The following is an 18,009-nucleotide window of genomic DNA, read 5'->3' as shown; positions in this document are numbered from 1 at the left end:
AAAACAAACAACCCAATCAAAAAGTAGGCAGAGGATGCGAACAGACATTTTTCCAAAGAAGATAGATGGATGGCCAATAGGCACATGAAAAGATGCTCAACATCACTAATCATCAGGGAAATGCAAATCAAAACTACATTTAGGGGCCGGGGCCGTGGCCGAGTGGTTAAGTTCGCATGCCCCGCTTTAGAGGCCCAGGGTTTCGCTGGTTCAGATCCTGGGTGGAGATATGGCACCGCTCATCAAGCCATGCTGAGGTGGCACCCCACATAGCACAGACAGAAGGACGTGCAACTGGAGGATACAACTACGTACTGGCAGGCTTTGGGGAGAAGAAGAAGGGGAAAAAAGAAAAAAAAGATTGGCAACAGATGTTAGCTCAGGTGCCCGTCTTTAAAAAAAAACCCAAAGAGCAAAAAACTACACTTAGATATCTTACACCCATTAGAATGGCTATAATCACCAAGACAAAAAACAACAAGCGTTGGAGAGGTTGTAGAGAAAAGGGAACCCTCATCCACTGCTGGTGGGAATGCAAACCGGTGCAGCCACTGCAGAAAACAGTACGGAGATTTCTCAAAAAGTTAATAGAAATTCCATACAACCCAGCTAACCCACTACTGGGTATTTATCAAAAAAAAACTGAAATCCACAATTCAAAGAGACTTAGGTACCCCATGTTCATGGCAGCATTATTCACAATAGCCAAGATGTGGAAGCAGCCCAAGTGCCCATCGACGGATGATTGGATAAAGAGTATGGGGTATATAAATACACAATGGAATACTACTCAGCCATAAAAAAATAGATGTAATCGTCCCATTCGCAACCACATGGATGGACCTTGAGGGCATCCTGTGAAGCGAAATAAGCCAAATGGAGAAAGACAAACACTGGATGATTTCACTCCTATGTAGAAGATAATCAAACTTACGGACAAAGAGAACAATTTAGTGGTTACAAGGGGCAAGGGGTGTGGAAGGTGGCCACAAGGGGCGAAGCGGCACACTCACATGGTGTCTGACAAATATTAATGTACAACTGAAATTTCACAATGCTATAAACTATTATGACCACAATAAAAAAAATACTTTTTTTAATTTAAAGAAACTAGGAAACCACTTAGGCTGCTAATACACTGGGAAGCAGAAATACGCTAAATCAATTAAACGTAATGTACTAGCCTTTTATTTCATTCTGGCTTTCTTCTCTTTTTCTTTCCAGTTCTTTCCGGTCATAATTCAGCCTTCGCAGGCACATAATTCCACACTGGAAGCTCTTTCTATTTACAAAAGAAACAAAATTACAGATGGAAACAGTCAAAAGCCTCCTAGCCAACGAGCAGGAACTGTGTGCAACGACTGACCTGTGGAAGCTGTCCGCCATCTTCAGCTGCCCGCGCAGGTCCTTCTTGGTGAGATAGGCCAGCATGCGCGCGTCCACCAGGCACTCCATGAAGTAGCTGCGGTATTGCGGGAGGCCCAGGCTGGGCAGCCACTCGTTCCCGATCCAATCATGGTTCATGTCCCCGTAGGCGAGCGTCTGCTTTCAACAAGCAAGTACGATCAGTTCAGGAAAAAGAACACCCAAGAGGTCACAAGGGCAGTTTAAATAATCTTTAAACTGGATTTTTAACCTATTACATATCCTTAAAGCTTAAATGAATGACAACACTGTTCTTTATCATTTCAAAATAATTTGATCTCCTATGTACTACCTTTTAAATTTGTCAGTAGAATTTTAACAGAAGGTATTATACCACTGAAAACCTATGACTCATTCGTGTTTATAAATTTAACCTATTTCCCCAACCACAATAAAAATGTAGCTGATAACACATGATCTTTCTGAAGTAATTTTTGTGTATAATACTATAACAACAAAGAATGATCATGACTCATGAACAAGTTTGAAGGATCAATCCACTGTACACAAAAATATCTGTGGCTGGTTTTAATTTTAACACTTTGTTTTCCAAATTTCCTCAACAAAAAATCTGTTAATTTCAAAATCCGTGTAAAAAGTGAACTGAAGGGGCCGGCCCCGTGGCTGAGTGGTTACGTTGGCGCACTCCGCTTCAGCAGCCCAGGGTTTCACCGGTTTGCATCCTGGGCCTGGATATGACACTGCTCATCAAGCCATGTTGAGGTGGCGTCCCACATGCCCCAACTAGAAGGACCCACAACTAAAAGCATACAATTACATACCAGGGGACTTTGGGGAGAAAAAGGAAAAATAAAATCTTAAAAAAAAAGTGAACCGAAAAATAGTTTTAAAAGAAGAGAGAAGCAAGACAACAACTGACAGAACTGAAAGGAGAAACAGAAAAATCCACAGTTACAGTCACAAGACCTCAACCCTCCTCTGACTCAGTCACTGATTGAACAAAGAAGCCAAAACAGGCAGACAGACCCCCTCAGTAAGGATCCAGAAGCCTTAAACAACACTATTGACCAGCTTGACCTAAGTGACGTTTCGTGGAACACCCCACCCAATAATAGCAGAATACGTTCATTTCAAGTGCGTATGGGATTCTCCAAGACAAATCTCAACAGATCTAAAGGGACTGAAATCATACAAACTATGTTCTCTGACCTCAACAGAATTAAATTAGAAATCAATAATAAAAAGATATCTAGAAAATTCTCAAGTATTTGGAAATTAGCATACGGCTAAATAACCCACGTGCCAAAGAAGAAAACAAGAGAAATGGGAAAATATTTCTAACTGAATGAAAGTGAAACACAATCTATTCAAAAATTGTAGGACATGGCTAAAGCAGTGTCTTGAGGGAAATTTATAGTATTAAACACTTATGTCGTAAATGAAGGAAGGTCTCCAAACAACAGTGTAAGATTCTACCTTAAAAAACTTGAAAAAGAAGAACAAATGAAATCCACAGCAAGCAGAAGGAAGAAAATAAAAGAGCAGAAATCAATGAAACAGAAACAAGAAAAATAAAACTATGAAACTAAAATCTGGTTCTTCATAAAGATCAGTAAAATTGACTAAGCCCTAGACAGAGTGACTAAGAAAAAAGAAAAGACGTACATTACCAACATCAAGAATGAAAGAGGGGACACACTATAGGACATAGACACTGAAAGGGAAAACTGTGAACAACTGTAAGCAACTTAGATAAAATGGGCAAAAGACATAATCTGTGAGAGCAACTCATAAGAAAGAGATAAGTTGTATCTTATCAGGACTCAAATTTGCAGTTATAAACTTTCTCTCACATACACATAAAATCTTTACCTTAAATGTCTTCACTGGTGAATCTTACCAAATATTTATGGAAAAAATACCAATTCTACACTATTATTCCCCAAAAAATAGAGAAGAAATGCCTAACTCATCCTATGAAGCCAGCACTATCCTGATACCAAAACCAGACAAAGACATTACAAGAAAACTACAGACCAGTATCTCTCATAGACACAGATGCAAAATTCCTCGACAAAATATGAGCAAATTAAATCAATAATAAATTAAAAGAATAAGCTATCACGACAAGTGAGGTTCATCCTACGAACATAAGGTTGGGTCAACACTTGAAAAATCAATGACATTCATCCTATCAATGGATTCAAAAGAAATACCACTATATCATCTCAAAAGATGCAGAAAAGGCATTTGACAAAATTCGTCATTCATTTATGGAAATCTCAGCAATCTAGCAATGGAAGAAAACGGCCTCAACCTGATAAGGGGCATCTACAGCAAACACAGGGCTGACATCACACTTAACGGTGAAAGACAATGTATTCTTCCTGAGATCAGGAACAAAGGGTCTGCTCTCACTAATTTTATTCAGCGCTGCGGTGGAACTCCTAGCCACGGTAACAAGGCAAGAAAAAGAAATCAAAAGCATAGGAATTGGAAAAAAAAAACCTGTCTTTATTTGCAGATGACCTGATTAGCAACATAGAAAATGCACCTACAAACTGGCTGTGAGAACTACAGCGAGCTTAGCAAAGCGGCAGGACACAAGGCCAGGACACAAACACGAGCTGTGCTTCTAAATACTAGAAGTGAACTGGAAACTGAAATTTACAAAATGCCATTCACAATGTCATCAAAGTCATGAAATCCTTAGGGATAAATCTAACAGAACACAGCCAAGCTTTGTACAATGAGAAATAAGCACACACATTATATGTATCTACAGACATATCCAAAAAAGGCACTCGCTGCCCCTCTGTCCGAGACCAGTGCGCCCGCAGGCCTTCTGCAGTCCCATCACGGAATCCCTGGACACAGTCCCTCTCAACTACCACCGTGCTCTGCCTTGAAAACACGGCCTCTGGTCTAATTTATCACTTACACCAACCAAGCTGGAAGAAATGACTCACACTCCAACAAGAATGCTCAAATTCGAACAGAAAAAAACATTTTCACTATTTTCTCTAAGCAACCATGAGTGGGAAAAACATCAAACATTTTCGGGAAATCATCACACTGTCATGTTTTTCACTCTTTCAAACCTTACTCTCATCTCATATGCCTGAGACTTACGCATGAGCATCTGGTCTCATTTCCTTGCCTGTGATTACGTATTCTTAAATGGGCACACAACGCAAAGATTTCTAAATAAGAGAATTCCATGGAAGCGGAACCCTCCTCCTTTTTGTTTCCTCATCATACACTCTAGTCACACTTCTTAAGTGGTCAGCGTCAGATAACGTAGGTCAGCGACTGAGGATCAGGCCCAGTCCAGGGAGCCCTCCATCTCCCGGGCCGCCATCAGAGCCTTCTGAAAAAGCCCTTGACACGGATCTCCATCATCGGACAACACCTGGGCCAGAAGAGGCAGCCACTGCCCAGGGCCTGCTAATCCACCACTGAAATGATCACAAACACACTTCTGTGATCTCTGTAAACTGTGAGGGCCGGCGGCAGGGACTGTGGCTGTCCCGCTCACTCCTGTGTCTGCAGCAAGCAGCACAGCCTCCCACAGACAGCCCACATGTGCCACTTGCTAAATGAAGGCACCCACGGCTCTCACCACACCTTGATGCTTTCTTCCCGAGGGCCCGAGGAAACCTTGAACCTCCCCTCGGCTTCAGAGCTGGCCATGAGGTAAGGGCACAGGAGAGGAACACTGTGTGACCGCGGCCCTCAGCAGACCGGGTGGCCTCACAGAGCCCAGGAAGCCTCTTCACTCCTCTCATCTGGGGGAGGCGACAGCGAGAGCAGCTCTTGCTTACTAGGAACACTGAGTGTTGGCTAACTCTGCTGCCGCGGGCACAGCTCACCCGTGTTTGTATTTCTACTGCAGAGAGCAAACATTCCGCTTATTTAATTTATACCTCGTGCCCCGGACACAGGGAATTTCCTACTCAAGTGCTGACAAAGTTCTGCTTCCTAGTGTGAAATACACCGACATTTAAGTAATTACGAAATGCACCCTTTTTAATTCACTGATGGTCATCAGTGGCCTTGTAAAGAGGTAGCTGACCAGGTTAAATCATTAATGAGGATATTTATCTGGCGTAGCAGCACAGAAGGCCCAAATCAGGAGCAGAGGGCTCACACCATCATATTATAGCTTCTCTCTTCTTTTGTTACAAAGAGAGAGAGAATTGGCTTTACGTTGGGAATACAAACAGAGGGAAACTGGCATTTCAACCAACAACTTGTACTCAGGAAAATTCTGATTTGAAACTATCCTGATTCTTTTCAGACATACAACGATCCCGTGAGGACCCTGAGCGCTCTGCCCTCAGCAAGAGCCTCGGGAGACGCCGCCTGCTCACACCGCGCGGCTGTGCGGGTCCCTCTAAAGTGCGGCATGTCACACAGCAACGCTGGTGGGGTCACAGGCAGGGACACGGCTGTGTTAGTCGAGCTGTCTCAGAGGAAGGCTGCAAGACACGTGTGGCAGCTTTTTGTGAGCTGAAGAGCTGGGGAGCTGAAAACGGAAAAGTACATTAAGCAAGAAGAGGCTTAATTTCTGAGAATTCCATTAGTAAGAAAGCCTTTTGATCAGCACTTAGTAAAACACCAACACGAAGACCCGGACGTGACGTCTCCACAGCAACTCCTGTGCTGGAAAGTTCTCAGAATTCAGTTTTCCCACCGGCAGACCTTGCGGTTAAGTTACCCAAGCGGGTACTTAAATCCGCAATGTCAGGAGCCGCCGAAGCCCCAGGACCGCGTCCAGGAGCCGGTCCGCTACACAGAGCCGTCTACGCTAACCAGAACTGACACCACGGCCCCACGGAAGAGAGGTTCAAAATTGTCCATGAGACGTGCTCTTTAACTCTACGCTCTGCTTCCGCCTAATGCTTTCAAATCGTTAACAATATTCTGAAAAAGTTAAGATGTTAAAAATGTCAAGAAAAGTAAATTACGAGTTTTCATACGCCAATTCTTTTTGTTGCTGTACATATAGTGAAGAATATAGTATAGAAAGTCTCCAACCTGAGCCCAGCTTCCCTCCTCATCCTCCTGATGTTACGTGGTTAGGAATGAAAAGAACACAGCTGTTAGTATCGGTGAGCTTAGTAAGGCAAGCAGATCAACTTCAGAAGGTGCAGCGAGACGGAGGGGAAAGTTCGAGAAATCAAGGTATCATGCAAAACGCATGCAAAACAACAATCCCAGCTTCTCAGGCAGGAGCCGAGGCCCCCCCGGCAAGCACACTCAGTGAGGGAGAAAATGGGCCAGACCCTCAAAATGGAGTGTTCGGCCGAGGCCTCTCCCTAAAGGAGGTGTGAATTCAACCTACTCTAAAGAGAGAGGGCCTACCAATGTAAAGTTCCTGGAAAAATCGAAAATAAGACAAAATACGGATCCTATTTTATACATTTGACTAATACCTAGCGGAAATACTTATCAGGAACAACTGAGTGTAAAATGACCTTTCTGTTTCCCACAAAAAGGCCGGGAATGGTGCCGCTTGTAAGTGGGGTGCCCTGGGAGGAGGACAGGCTCGGGGCGGGACTGACCGTTTGTGGCGAGGCCGCGAGTGTTTCCATCTCCTCATGCGTTAACCAGACATTTCCTGTGGTCTACGGTGACCCAGGGACCACCACATCCAGGGCGAGGGAAGCAGTGACAGAGAGGAAGGTGGCAGACACGTGAGCCACGGGCACACAGGAGGAGCAGGGGAGGCGAGGCCCGTCTCCCCCTCTTCTCATTTGAGATGCCCACGTAGAAAAGGAGAGAACATCGACCAGCTCGCCCTTCTTAAAGAGTGACCACACCTAATTAATGCTGTGTGGTCAGCCACACGAGAAGAGCCCATGATTCCTAGAGCTGGATCTGCCCTGCTCACCCCCTGAGGTATGTGAAATATAAAGAGAAGAAAATACATTTTGCGCCTCTCAAAGTGTGAGTAATTCTCCAGTGCCCATCAACCCGCCCCATGGGAAAGGGCCTCAGCCCAGGAAGCCCACGCAGCCGAGCTCCGGACTGGGGGAGACGGCTCGGGGCAGGCGCTCCCAGGATGGGGCCTCTCGGCCTGCACAACCTCGCCGGGGGGCTCAAGAGGCAGGGAGCAGGACTGAGTGTGTCCAAAAGAAGGCCCAATCGCAACTGTACCGGAAAACCGGCCCCACGTCCTGTCCCCGTCACTGCAGCCGCGGACAGCCAGGCCCCGCGGCTCTCAACTCAGAGCTTCCCGGGGGACGGGCTCTTCACCACTGGCCGTTAACCTCAGCTCGCAGGACGCGAGCTTTCTCAAGACAGTTGATAAAAACTTGGGGAAAACCACCCCAGCGCCTTCACTTGTAGAAAGGCCACTCTCATGTGAAATGATGGGGGAACAGGGACCAGATCGGATACTGCGACAAAACTTTCCACTGGGAGAAGAGCTGTCTGTGCGACAGGTGAGAACACAGGCTGATTGTCGCTACCACAACTCTTTACTAAGAGACAAAATCAAACAAACAAACAAAAAAGGCTCTTAACACTTTTTGTGCAAAGGAACCGAGGCCTGAATCGGGCCCTGACCTGCTACTCAGAGAAGCATGCCTGTGAGGCTCTTGGTTTCTTAATCAGGGTTTTTCTCTCGAGAGTAAACCAAAAGCTAAAAGCAGAGAGTGGGCACTGGGCCAATGAAAAGAGTCTGCACTTTAGAAATGAGGCGTTGGCCTGCCCTTATCTCCCAGTAACCGCTAATGTTTTCATTAGATTAGTTTTTAACGTTTCAAACAGGAGGACCCTCTTTAAGGACGTTCGAGGTCTCCCCACGGGGAGCAAACCGGATGAGCACAGGTAATGCCTGGTGCGTGAGCACACGCAGGCTAATGGACTGCTCAGAACCCTGAGCTCCCAGGGCCCTCAGTGCCAAAAATGGAAGCACCGAGGGGCCCAACGTCACATTAGAGTAAAACACTGCTTATAGCGCAACTGGGGATCGAGGCTTTTTTCCCTTCACTTTTGATGAATTTATGTTTAAATTTGTGATCGCTACTGTTGTTTTCAGAAACTCCTACTTCTATGTTACAATGCAGCCACTGAAGCCAGGCTGTTAAAAAAAGCATTCAATAAAGTATTTTTAACCACTCAGTTTTCACCCGTTAGAAGCTGTGATGTTTCTGCAGGCTGAAATTTTAAACCGGAGCCCTGGGTGTGTTTACGAAGACTTGGAGAAGCAACGTCAGGAGGGGATAAACTGCTTTCAGGGAGACGCACCGTTCTTGACGTAGGAGGGGCTGACGGACTCGTGAGGGACGTGATCGCCTGAATGGCCAGCCTCAGCTTCAGCCTGTGCAGAGGGTTGCTGATGCCGATCTTGCGCTGGATCTCCGTGTCTGACAGGGTGGACATGATAGCCCCACTTTTCACGTTGGCTCGGCAGGCGGCCACATACCAGGCTGGCAACCCAACCCAGAGCTAGAGACAGGAAATGTTAAGGCCAGAAGGTTATGCACAGTGTGTGAAATGGATTAACACGTTCACATGAGTCACATACTTGATCCAGGATCGAAAGACGACTATACCTCCAGCCAGACGCCAACAGTTGGCCCATCCCATTGTGCAAAAGGTAAACCTTGTCTCCGGGCTTCCTCGAGCAACTCATGCCTACAAATAACCAGACAGTCACAATGAAAGACTCGATCACACGCATACAGGAAGCAAGTTAGCAGAGTACTCGCTCTATACACTTTCACAAGCATAGTAGCACATATCTCATTATTTTCCTTTCATCTTCTAAACCATCCACTTAACGGTAGTTTGGTACATGTCAGGAAGAACTCCTGAACAATGAAATGCTGACGGACTCGACAAGGTTCTCTGTAGAATCATCTCCTCGCAGAATTAAAGAATTATTACCCACTTTAAAAAAACCCAGCAGAGCCTTTGTATCCAAGCTAGGACATTCAAGCGAAAACATACTCGCTCTTCTCTTTCTAAACGATGAGGGAAAATATGGAGAAAGAGGAAACTAGACCGGGTCTGAACAGAGAAGCCTGCCTCTGTGGGAGCTTCACAAACGTTCAGCGTTCACACCACCAACACCGAGAACAATGTGGATTTTTAACACTAGGAATGGTCTACTGTAGCAAGCAAGTAGTGGACTGGATTTTGGCTGTTTCTCTTCCACGTTGCTAGTTAGCTAACTAGGTACTTGCTAAATTCAGACATTGGGTCATTCTGTGGTTTAACCCACAGGCTTCAAATCCAGAAAATTTCAACCCGGACAGTTTCTACCAGGACCCCAGACGGAGTGTGAGCCTAAGATGCCCTGCGCTGACAGCTACCGTGGGGCAGGAGGCAGGGAGGAGTCCCAGGGCCCTCGTGAGATCAGAAATATTCTGTAGGCCTGATTTTCAAATAGGCGAACTGGAACTTTACCACATTACCATCTTTGCAAATGATTCTGTCTACTGGGAACATGGCTATGTAAGAGAGAACAAAGAAGCTTCACGAATCTTATCTTACTGCTTTGTGCTGTTTACCTCCAAGCCTTTCTAAGACACCCTATTACTTTGACAGGGAGAGCCTCGGAGAGGAGACGGGGCTGCTCACCGCACGCGCCCCGACACCCCAAGTCATTTTCCATAATCATTTCTACAGAACACGTCGTCGAATCTTTTACTTCTAAAGATACATAACAGCTCTTCAACATATTGAAATGCTATTAGACTTTTCTTAAGACTATGAAGTCTACGGACAATTAAAGCTCAAAACGTTTCACACAGGATCTCAAGTAAGTGTTCCTTAAGTCACCCTTAGGCTTCTGGGGAATAACAGATATTGTAACTATCCAGGATAATTCGACCAGAGGATGCAACAAATATCTTAATAGCTCAAGTAGAGTTAACAAGGGGCAAACTTCTCTAGTTCAAATAAGCAAAGCTACTCATAAATAAAAAAGCAGCCAAGTCCACTGGAACTGCCGTCCCCCTGACACAGGAGGCCAATGCTGGACGGAGGGGGGAGGAGGGCCTCGCTGGGCGGGACCGACCGCCAGTGTGCTGAATTAAGTGCCACTTTGTGTTTCCTGGGGACAAGTTCTCCTCAAGGACAGTGGCTCTATCTTATGTAAACATGTCTGTGAGCCATAGGAGCCATACGAGCAAGACAAACACCTCCTCGGCAGACAGAGCAGGGAAAGACCTGAACCCTGACAGCACGGTCAAGGCCCAAGTCCTGCCCGCCTGGCCCGGCGGAGGGGCGGGGATGGCACTGGTGCCGGGCCAACAGGGCTTTCCGATCCCCACACTCTGAAGTGAACTAAACAGGTACTGAGTCCGGGGCACTTGGCAGAGAGTTCGTTTTTCATATGAAACAGACACTCACTGTACACAGGAACATAGGGTTAAAAATAGTCTGGTAATTCCATCATCTGGGGACTGGTGCACACCCTTCTGACTTCACCTGCAATGGTCGTTGGCTTTTATCAACAGCTTTCTCTAGTATGGATTACTTCTGGGTTTCACAGTGCAGGCCCAGCGCCCTGCTGAAAGGGCGATAAGGCAATGGAGGGAGAATGATGCATCTCTTAGATGCCGCCGAGAGAGACGCGAGAAGTGAGCGCGAGGGCAGAGGAGACCCCAGCTGGGCGGCCGGCCCAGGTCTCTGTCTGCTTCCAGCTCCCTCCCCTATCAGGCTAGTTGGTGACCTTGAAGACCCCACACGGAGCCAGATCCCTGCGTTATCACCCCAGGCAGGAACACCAGCACCCCCTTCTTCTCTGGGGGTGACTGTTCTGTCACGTGAAGAAGGCCCCTGCCCGTGGGAGAGGAGAGGGCAGCGCCCCTGGAAGCTGTGCAGGGTAGGGCGAGCACAGGATGCGGAGACCAGACTGGAGACGCCGGGGCCAGCGCCACTCCTGCCCTCTCTGGAGCTCGGTTTCTCGAACAAATACGCTCCCTTCTTGCTCGGTCTAGGAACTGCCTTTCCCTGCTGGCCACTGAGAACGGCCTCAGGCAGACGGCCGCTCTCCTTCGTTTGTGACTACTCATCAGAGCACTTTCTAAGAATCAACAGAACCACCCGTGTGGTTCGACTTCACCGCAACCAGAGATCACCACGAAGGCTGCTGAGTCCTCGCGACAGCTAACCGCCAGGGCACGAGGTCGTCTTCTACTGGCCCTTCGCTCCAAGGCCTGAAACCCGAGAGATCGAAGGCGGCGGGCCTCTCAAGTGCCCTGCGTTTCTCTGCATCCTAAGTCTACCCGAGGCACCCACCTCTGTTCTGCAGAGGCTGAGGCAGAAGCTGATATCCTGGGGCAATGAGGTGTATTCTGTGTGCCCAGATTCTATGGCCCCAAACCACTGTCCAGAGCAAACAGAAGACTCGTCTGGTTTCTGTTGTTACGTATTTCCCTCCTCTGCTTGGAGATACTGCAATCTCTGTCATCGCTTTGTCCACCCTTAGGATCTGCGATCTCCGTTTACAGAGAGCTACTCGAGAAACAAGGGCGGGGCTGCCGTCCCTGCGGGGTAAAGGGACAAGCGCTGGGCCTGCGATAGTCAGCCAGCAACTCGCGGCTGCTTGGCTGGGACTTGACCTCCTCCCTCGAAGATCATTCTAGACCCCAAGGGCGATTTTTTAAATACCTCTATACCAGGAAACTGATGTGCCATGCTTCCCAGCCTTAACATTAGAGTCAGAGGAGAAAGACATTCAGAAATATGCTAAATCCCCTGGGGAACAGGCACACGGATGAGACAAAGGTCATGTAACCCGTGAGTGACGGCGTGTGTTTTATAACTAGGACAGGACACGATGATGAAGTTATCTTTCATAACGAGAAGCGGTGTGGGCTTTGCTGACCAGACCCCAGATAAGGTGTACCATCCAAGCGACACACGCACCTCGTTTCTCTGAGGCTGACACGTTCAGTACCATGGCACCTTGCACCAACACCTGCTGGGCTCATGTCACAAACACGGCTCTACGGCCCACGCAAAGCACTACTCCCGCCATGGGGTGCAGCTCGCTGTCAGAGGCTGGGGGTGGGGGCGGCCAGGGTGAGGGGACCCGGGACAGCTCTCAGCAAAGCAGCACGACTCTCCCGGAACCTCAGTTCAGAGCCTGAGGCTGGTGACCGCCAACGCCACAGGCTGTAACACACGCTCAGCACAGCACACCCTCCGCCTCAACTTACCCTGCAACCACACTAGAGTCAACCAGGGAGAAACGGGAAAGAGAGCATTAGAACACCAGGTTACTTAAGGCGACGGAGTTCAGACAGCACCAGGGACACCCGGCAACGCTGTGGGAGCACCGCCAAGCGGACGAACACAGTGATGTCTGATTTCACGCCAGCGGTACCCTCCACGGATTCATTAAGCATGTCCAGCACCGAATGCGCCCACCACTCTCTTTTATGTACCTTAGACAAAACCTCAAAGTCAGCTCTCCACCGAAGTCACCAGGTTCTTGAAAACTCTCTAAAAGTGGATGTGTTTGGCTGTGTGACTTTGGCAGCTAAAGGCACACTTTTGAGGTAATAAAAAGAAATATTTCTGAGGACCGTATTTTGATTCTTACCTCTATAATGCCATAAACGTAAAACTGTATTCCAATAATACTTTTTCCGGATAACTCAAACATTTTCCCACAAGTATAAATAAAGCATTTTTCCTAAAGTCAATTTTATTTCTGGTTAACTGACAGAACTAAAATTACCCACTGTAGTCAGACAAATAACCTCCATACTTTGAATTTTTCCCTAGTAACTTACTAGTACGTCCTAGAACTTGCCGTGCACGACCACAGAGTTCAGAGAACGGCCTGCCCCTGGACAGTTACAGCTATGGTGACACAGAAGTGCAGAGCCAATGCCATCACGGGGAACCCGGAGCTCCAGAGAAACCTGCCTACCACCCACCACCACACACGCTCCCCACGCAGCGGGAAACGGAGTCACGTGCCGGGACAAACAATAAAGGCTGTCTCCACACAGCCAAGTGCTCAAGCATACCTCCTGCGAATTACAAAATAAATTTAGAAAACAAGGGTGACCCAAACTTGGGCCAATTTGAATAGTTTGTGACCCTACAGGAACCATGAACTTCCGGGGACGAGGACCGAGGCGCACTGCCACAAACCTTACGGATTTTATTCCAGCATGTGCAAGCGTGTGCACTAGAACACGTCAGCAAAATCTAACGGACACATTTTTCCTGGCATGGCTCCAGGAGGCAAAAGGCCTGGCTGGGATACGTTTCACAAAGGCAAATGGCAATTACCCAAGTTACTTTAAAACATTTTTATACAGTTCAAAGACAGCAACGTTCAAAGCACGTTTTGCTGTTCAATGGTGTCTGCGGATTTCCATTCACGGGGACCTGAAAGACTGAGTATTCCTAGGGCATGGTGAGCAATAACAGAAACAACGGCACTTCGCCTGAAATAAGACCAGCAGTGGGCCAGTCAAGAAGATTAGTACGATTCTGAGAAGAGAACGAAAACGAGGCAGGGTTCACAAAAGGGAACCCAACCGGCAACTCTACAGCTAAAGGCACGTGGCCTCTAGGGGAGAGGGTCCCCGGGCCCCAGCGTGGTCCTCGGGGCGCACTGTAGGCCCGGGTGCCACACCAATGAGGCTGTCTCAGGGTACTTGAGTGGCCAGACGACCTTTCCTATCGTCAGACTGACCACAGAACCTACCAATCGTCAGCCTGTCACAAGGCCCAGCTTTGCCATCTGACCACTGGCTCTCGCCCGTCTTCCCCATTCTCAAGGTCAGCGCTTCCCTCTGGGACTGCTAACTGCCCCTTCTGTCGTAGAGGGTGGTTCAGTTTCAGTTTTCAGTCGCCAGTTCACTGGGATACTGTCTCTCCCTACCTCGTTCATCTACTTAATTCTGGTTGACATACGGTCAACCAACACACAACCTGCTCCCGATCAGAACGAAGCCAGAGAAACACGCACACACTATTCCTCCATGCCCCTACCCCGGGGCATCGCAGCGTCTCAGCACCTTTGCAGAAAATGATCACCCTGCTATCACCTATTTTCAGAGTCAAGACAAATCGGAATCAAAATTTAATAAACAGACCACAAAATCACAAGTCTATTGAAGATAAAAATACAAAATCTACCGGAGGAGGAAAAAAGGGGCAACACAGCGAATATTTCCTGACAGATCATAGCCCGCACGGCAAACTCTGGATGCTGGTGATCAAGTCGGAGCGGTGGCTGCAATTACACACTCAGTTCTCCCTATTTTAGGATGGCTGGCACTGTTGCCAGTGCTTTACGTGTGTTTATGTAGCGACAGATGTGTGTCTAACACTCACAAAGCCGTGTGAGGCGCGTACCGATGCACTCCCATCTTAGAGGAGGAAATCGGGAATGCAGCAAGGCTAAGCGGCCCCTCCCCCCAGAGCTGACGCACCGGAGCCGGACTCGGGGCCCCACGCCTGGCGGGGAGCCCTCCTCGTCAGACAGCTCTCCGGGGGACGGGAGCCTCCCCTGAGTCCTCTCCCCCTTCCTGAGCAGAGGCTCTCAGCCCCCCAGGAAGCACAGTCTCTTAAAAGCTTTAGGTTAACCTTTCAGAAGGTAATATAGACACATAAATAGATACTACATTTATTAAATAAACGTTAGTTAAAAATCAGGCACAACTGAGAAGTGTTCAGTGAGATGGACGAATAACGAAAAGCTTACTTTTTTTGAAGTTTCCGGTTTTTCTCCGCCTGTCCTCCTAGTTTGCTGAGTCCCAAGGCATCCTGAGCTGAGTTTTCGGTCTCCGAAACGCCAGCTGTGAGGGCCCAGCGGTTGAAACAGCGAGAGAAATCAACACGGCCGCATTAGGTGAGTTCAGAAACAGGTGGAAGAGCACTTGCAGGCAAAGAACACCTCTAAAGGTTAAGTTTCTGACTAGGCAACCAAGGCACGAGAATGCTCGAGAGACAGTGAGCCCTTTCTGTCTGGGACGCCAGGTTGTTCAGGGCCAAAGAACGTCCACCGTGGCTCTCTGGGTCGCATGTGTCCCAGAGAAAACATACGCCTCCTGAGCTTTCACTCCCTGAGAACGCCCAGCGTCTTCGACAGACCGCCCGTGGGAACAACCGGGGGCACACAGTAGGCACACACACGGCAGGCCCCCCGCCTCCATCCTAAGGGTTAAGAATGTTTGCTGGAAGCCACCCACCTTGTCCTAATGACTCCTTGCCGGCATGTCCAGGTCGGCCCTTTTCTTTCTTGCCAAACAGGCGGCCGATGGAGGACTTGATGCCCTTCTTCTTGAGGGCTTTGTGGAGCGAGTCCTGGCTACTATTACTACTGCTGGGGTTGCTCACGGGGCCGTCCTGTGAGCCTGTGGAGCTTTGGGGACAGAAAACGATCTTTAATGAGCGCCCTCGTCCCAACACAACGTTCCATTCACAGGCACTAGAACACTCCACGCTTTTAATACTTGCTCTTCCAACTACATGAGCATTCCAAGTCTCCTCCAGGCATGTCTCCTTCGCAAAATGCATCGCGTGTAGAAACGAAGGCTCCCAGCCATCCCACCACGGAGAACCGTTTCTGAGGAGCTGAGGCTCTGAGCCGGAGCTCTCCTTCTGAGAAGGCTTCCAGTCCGAACCATGGAAGGCAGAGAGCACCATGAGCCCACCTGAGGGCCGCCCCTCGGCTGTGAAGATGCTCTCCCAACTGGAGGCCTGACCCCAGCGCCCCAGCAACCTCCCCAGTGCCACCGTCCCTGCCGCGAAACAAGAGCCACAGGGCCTACTGCAGAGGCGGCGAGGATGGACACCTGCACCCACCACCGAGGGCTGCCAGGGCGGGACAAAAGCACAGCCCGTGGTAGTTTGACATAGGAGCACACTAGTCACCCACTGGCTCTCATGGTCCCTGTGGGGAGGCGCTTGGAGCGCTGGGGACGAGGTGGGGCTCTCCACAGCTCAGAGGCAGAGAGCGCATCCGAGCGGCGGGACACGGACGGTCCTGCAGAGCAACGCTCAGAACACGCCACATGCTTAGCAAATGCTCCACAAGAAGAGAAAGTTCTCACAAGAGTCAATTTGCAGACTCTGAAGAAATGAAGGCTTTCTAAGATTGCTGCTATCACTGAACTCTCTTTCTAAACTCACGTCGCCCAAACAGACAGCATCTTCTGCTGGGCTCACCTGAGCTCCCAGGGCAGCCCGAGGGCATCATCTAAATCAACTCAACTCAATTAACCGGTATTTCTTTAAAGTCATCATTCTGACTTTTTTCCCCAAGAAGAGAGCAATGGATTTCTGAAAGCTGAGCATGAGAAGGCGGTCTGTTTGGAGCCGGGCTAGGGTGGGACGCTGCCCTCCTTACTTCCGTAAGTCCCTGAGGTCCTCGTGGCCGACCGTGTGCAGCGCCCCTTTGTGCAGCCTGTCCAGCCGAAGGGACCGCGGGGAGGGCGGGGGCGAGGTTTCACATTTTATTGTCGTCTTGTCGTCTCGTACCTCTTCTAGGGAGGCTGGCAACTGAGGGGTTGAGACCAGTGTAAAATTAGTGAACAACACACTGTGACCAAAAAAACCCCACAACACATAGGCTTTAAATTATAACCATAAACTTATGTGGAAATCCACGAGCTATGCTTTCTGCTGAGTACAACCAGCCTCGTTCTAGCCCAACGCCACGTTAAAGGACCGTCTTACTTATCAGGAGCAGGAGCACAGAGCAGAGCCCGACTCCTGGCCTACGAGCACCAGAACGAGCGCAGAGACCCGGGCAGGACACACGGGCACTCCTCCTCCTGAGCCTCCTCGCAGCCCGAGGGCCCGCCCGCCCTAGGATCCTAGGCCACCACGAGGACAGCCACTGAAGGGCACCGAGATCTGAACCACGCCCAAAACCTCGTCCTCACACAGCACGCACGGCACTCACTGTCCCTGATGAGGAGCTGAAGACGAACGTGTTTATCTCCTGATGCATTCAGAAGAAACACCAGAGAGGGCAGAAACCTCTTGGGTAAACTGTCCAGAACTTTTTGTTTTGGGAGAAAAAGAGAAATAGCTTGTACCATGATCCACTATCATTTTGAGTAGTGATGCACCTTCCTGGACTCTGTAACAAGTGGAAAAGCAAAAAGGGATCTAACTCCTGCATCCCAGACACGCCTGTCTGTCTCATACGTCTCAGCGTGCAGAACAGATGCTATAAACTGAGGTCTTTCTACGCGGTTTAAAAGCAATTTGTTTAAGCCGGCTCAAAGCAGTCCTGGCCTTCCACTGGAAGATCCTCTCCTTCAGACTGCCAGTTTTCCCGTGTCGGGGAACGTGAGGACAGGAAGGAGGCGGTGGGGAAAACGTTAACTCCGGCAGGTCTTACTGATCCATGTGGCTCCGTGGTGAAGGCAGGGCTGGAGTCCTCAAAACGTGCGTGGCAGGCGTTTGTACAAACAGCAAGACCTGAGCAGCCAACTTGGGCTTTTTTAATGCGACTGTGTAGAGTGTCGCTCCACTGCAGCCCCACAGCGGCTCAGTGACAACCAAGGGGCTTAGTGCAAAACGGAGTCGAACTCATTTAAGATAGAACCTTAAGCCGTAGCTGGATAGATTCCGCATGCTCTCCTGATTTCAAATTACAATCTGCAGACAACCAAAGGCTAC

The 18,009-nt window shown here is 48.8% G+C and overlaps 1 protein-coding gene across 13 annotated transcripts in view; it reads right to left on the bottom strand.

Moving 5' to 3' along the window:
* The window catches only part of LOC138916649 (liprin-alpha-1-like), a 102,166-nt gene that overhangs the window by 16,772 nt on the left and 67,385 nt on the right, over window positions 1–18,009 (bottom strand). For 12 of the 13 annotated variants that reach the window (XR_011423953.1, XR_011423952.1, XM_070229681.1 and 9 more), the window contains 7 exons: window positions 16,727–16,878; window positions 15,567–15,739; window positions 15,080–15,173; window positions 8,952–9,033; window positions 8,644–8,844; window positions 1,367–1,542; window positions 1,185–1,282 (listed from right to left, as the gene is read on the bottom strand). Coding sequence is in view for 11 of the 13 variants with exons in the window: in XM_070229681.1 (XP_070085782.1) it covers window positions 1,185–1,282; window positions 1,367–1,542; window positions 8,644–8,844; window positions 8,952–9,033; window positions 15,080–15,173; window positions 15,567–15,739; window positions 16,727–16,878 (976 nt within the window). In the remaining 2 variants the exon portion in view is untranslated. Of the gene's footprint in view, window positions 1–1,184; window positions 1,283–1,362; window positions 1,543–6,426; window positions 6,454–6,953; window positions 7,017–8,643; window positions 8,845–8,951; window positions 9,034–15,079; window positions 15,174–15,566; window positions 15,740–16,726; window positions 16,879–18,009 lie in introns of all 13 variants that reach the window. The other variant, XM_070229691.1, reaches the window with a different exon arrangement.

Source organism: Equus caballus, chromosome 12 (assembly GCF_041296265.1).
Source record: "Equus caballus isolate H_3958 breed thoroughbred chromosome 12, TB-T2T, whole genome shotgun sequence".
NCBI lineage: Eukaryota > Metazoa > Chordata > Mammalia > Perissodactyla > Equidae > Equus > Equus caballus.
The sequence above is the reverse complement of the archived record's forward strand: the minus strand, read 5'-3'. Positions and strand labels throughout refer to the sequence as shown.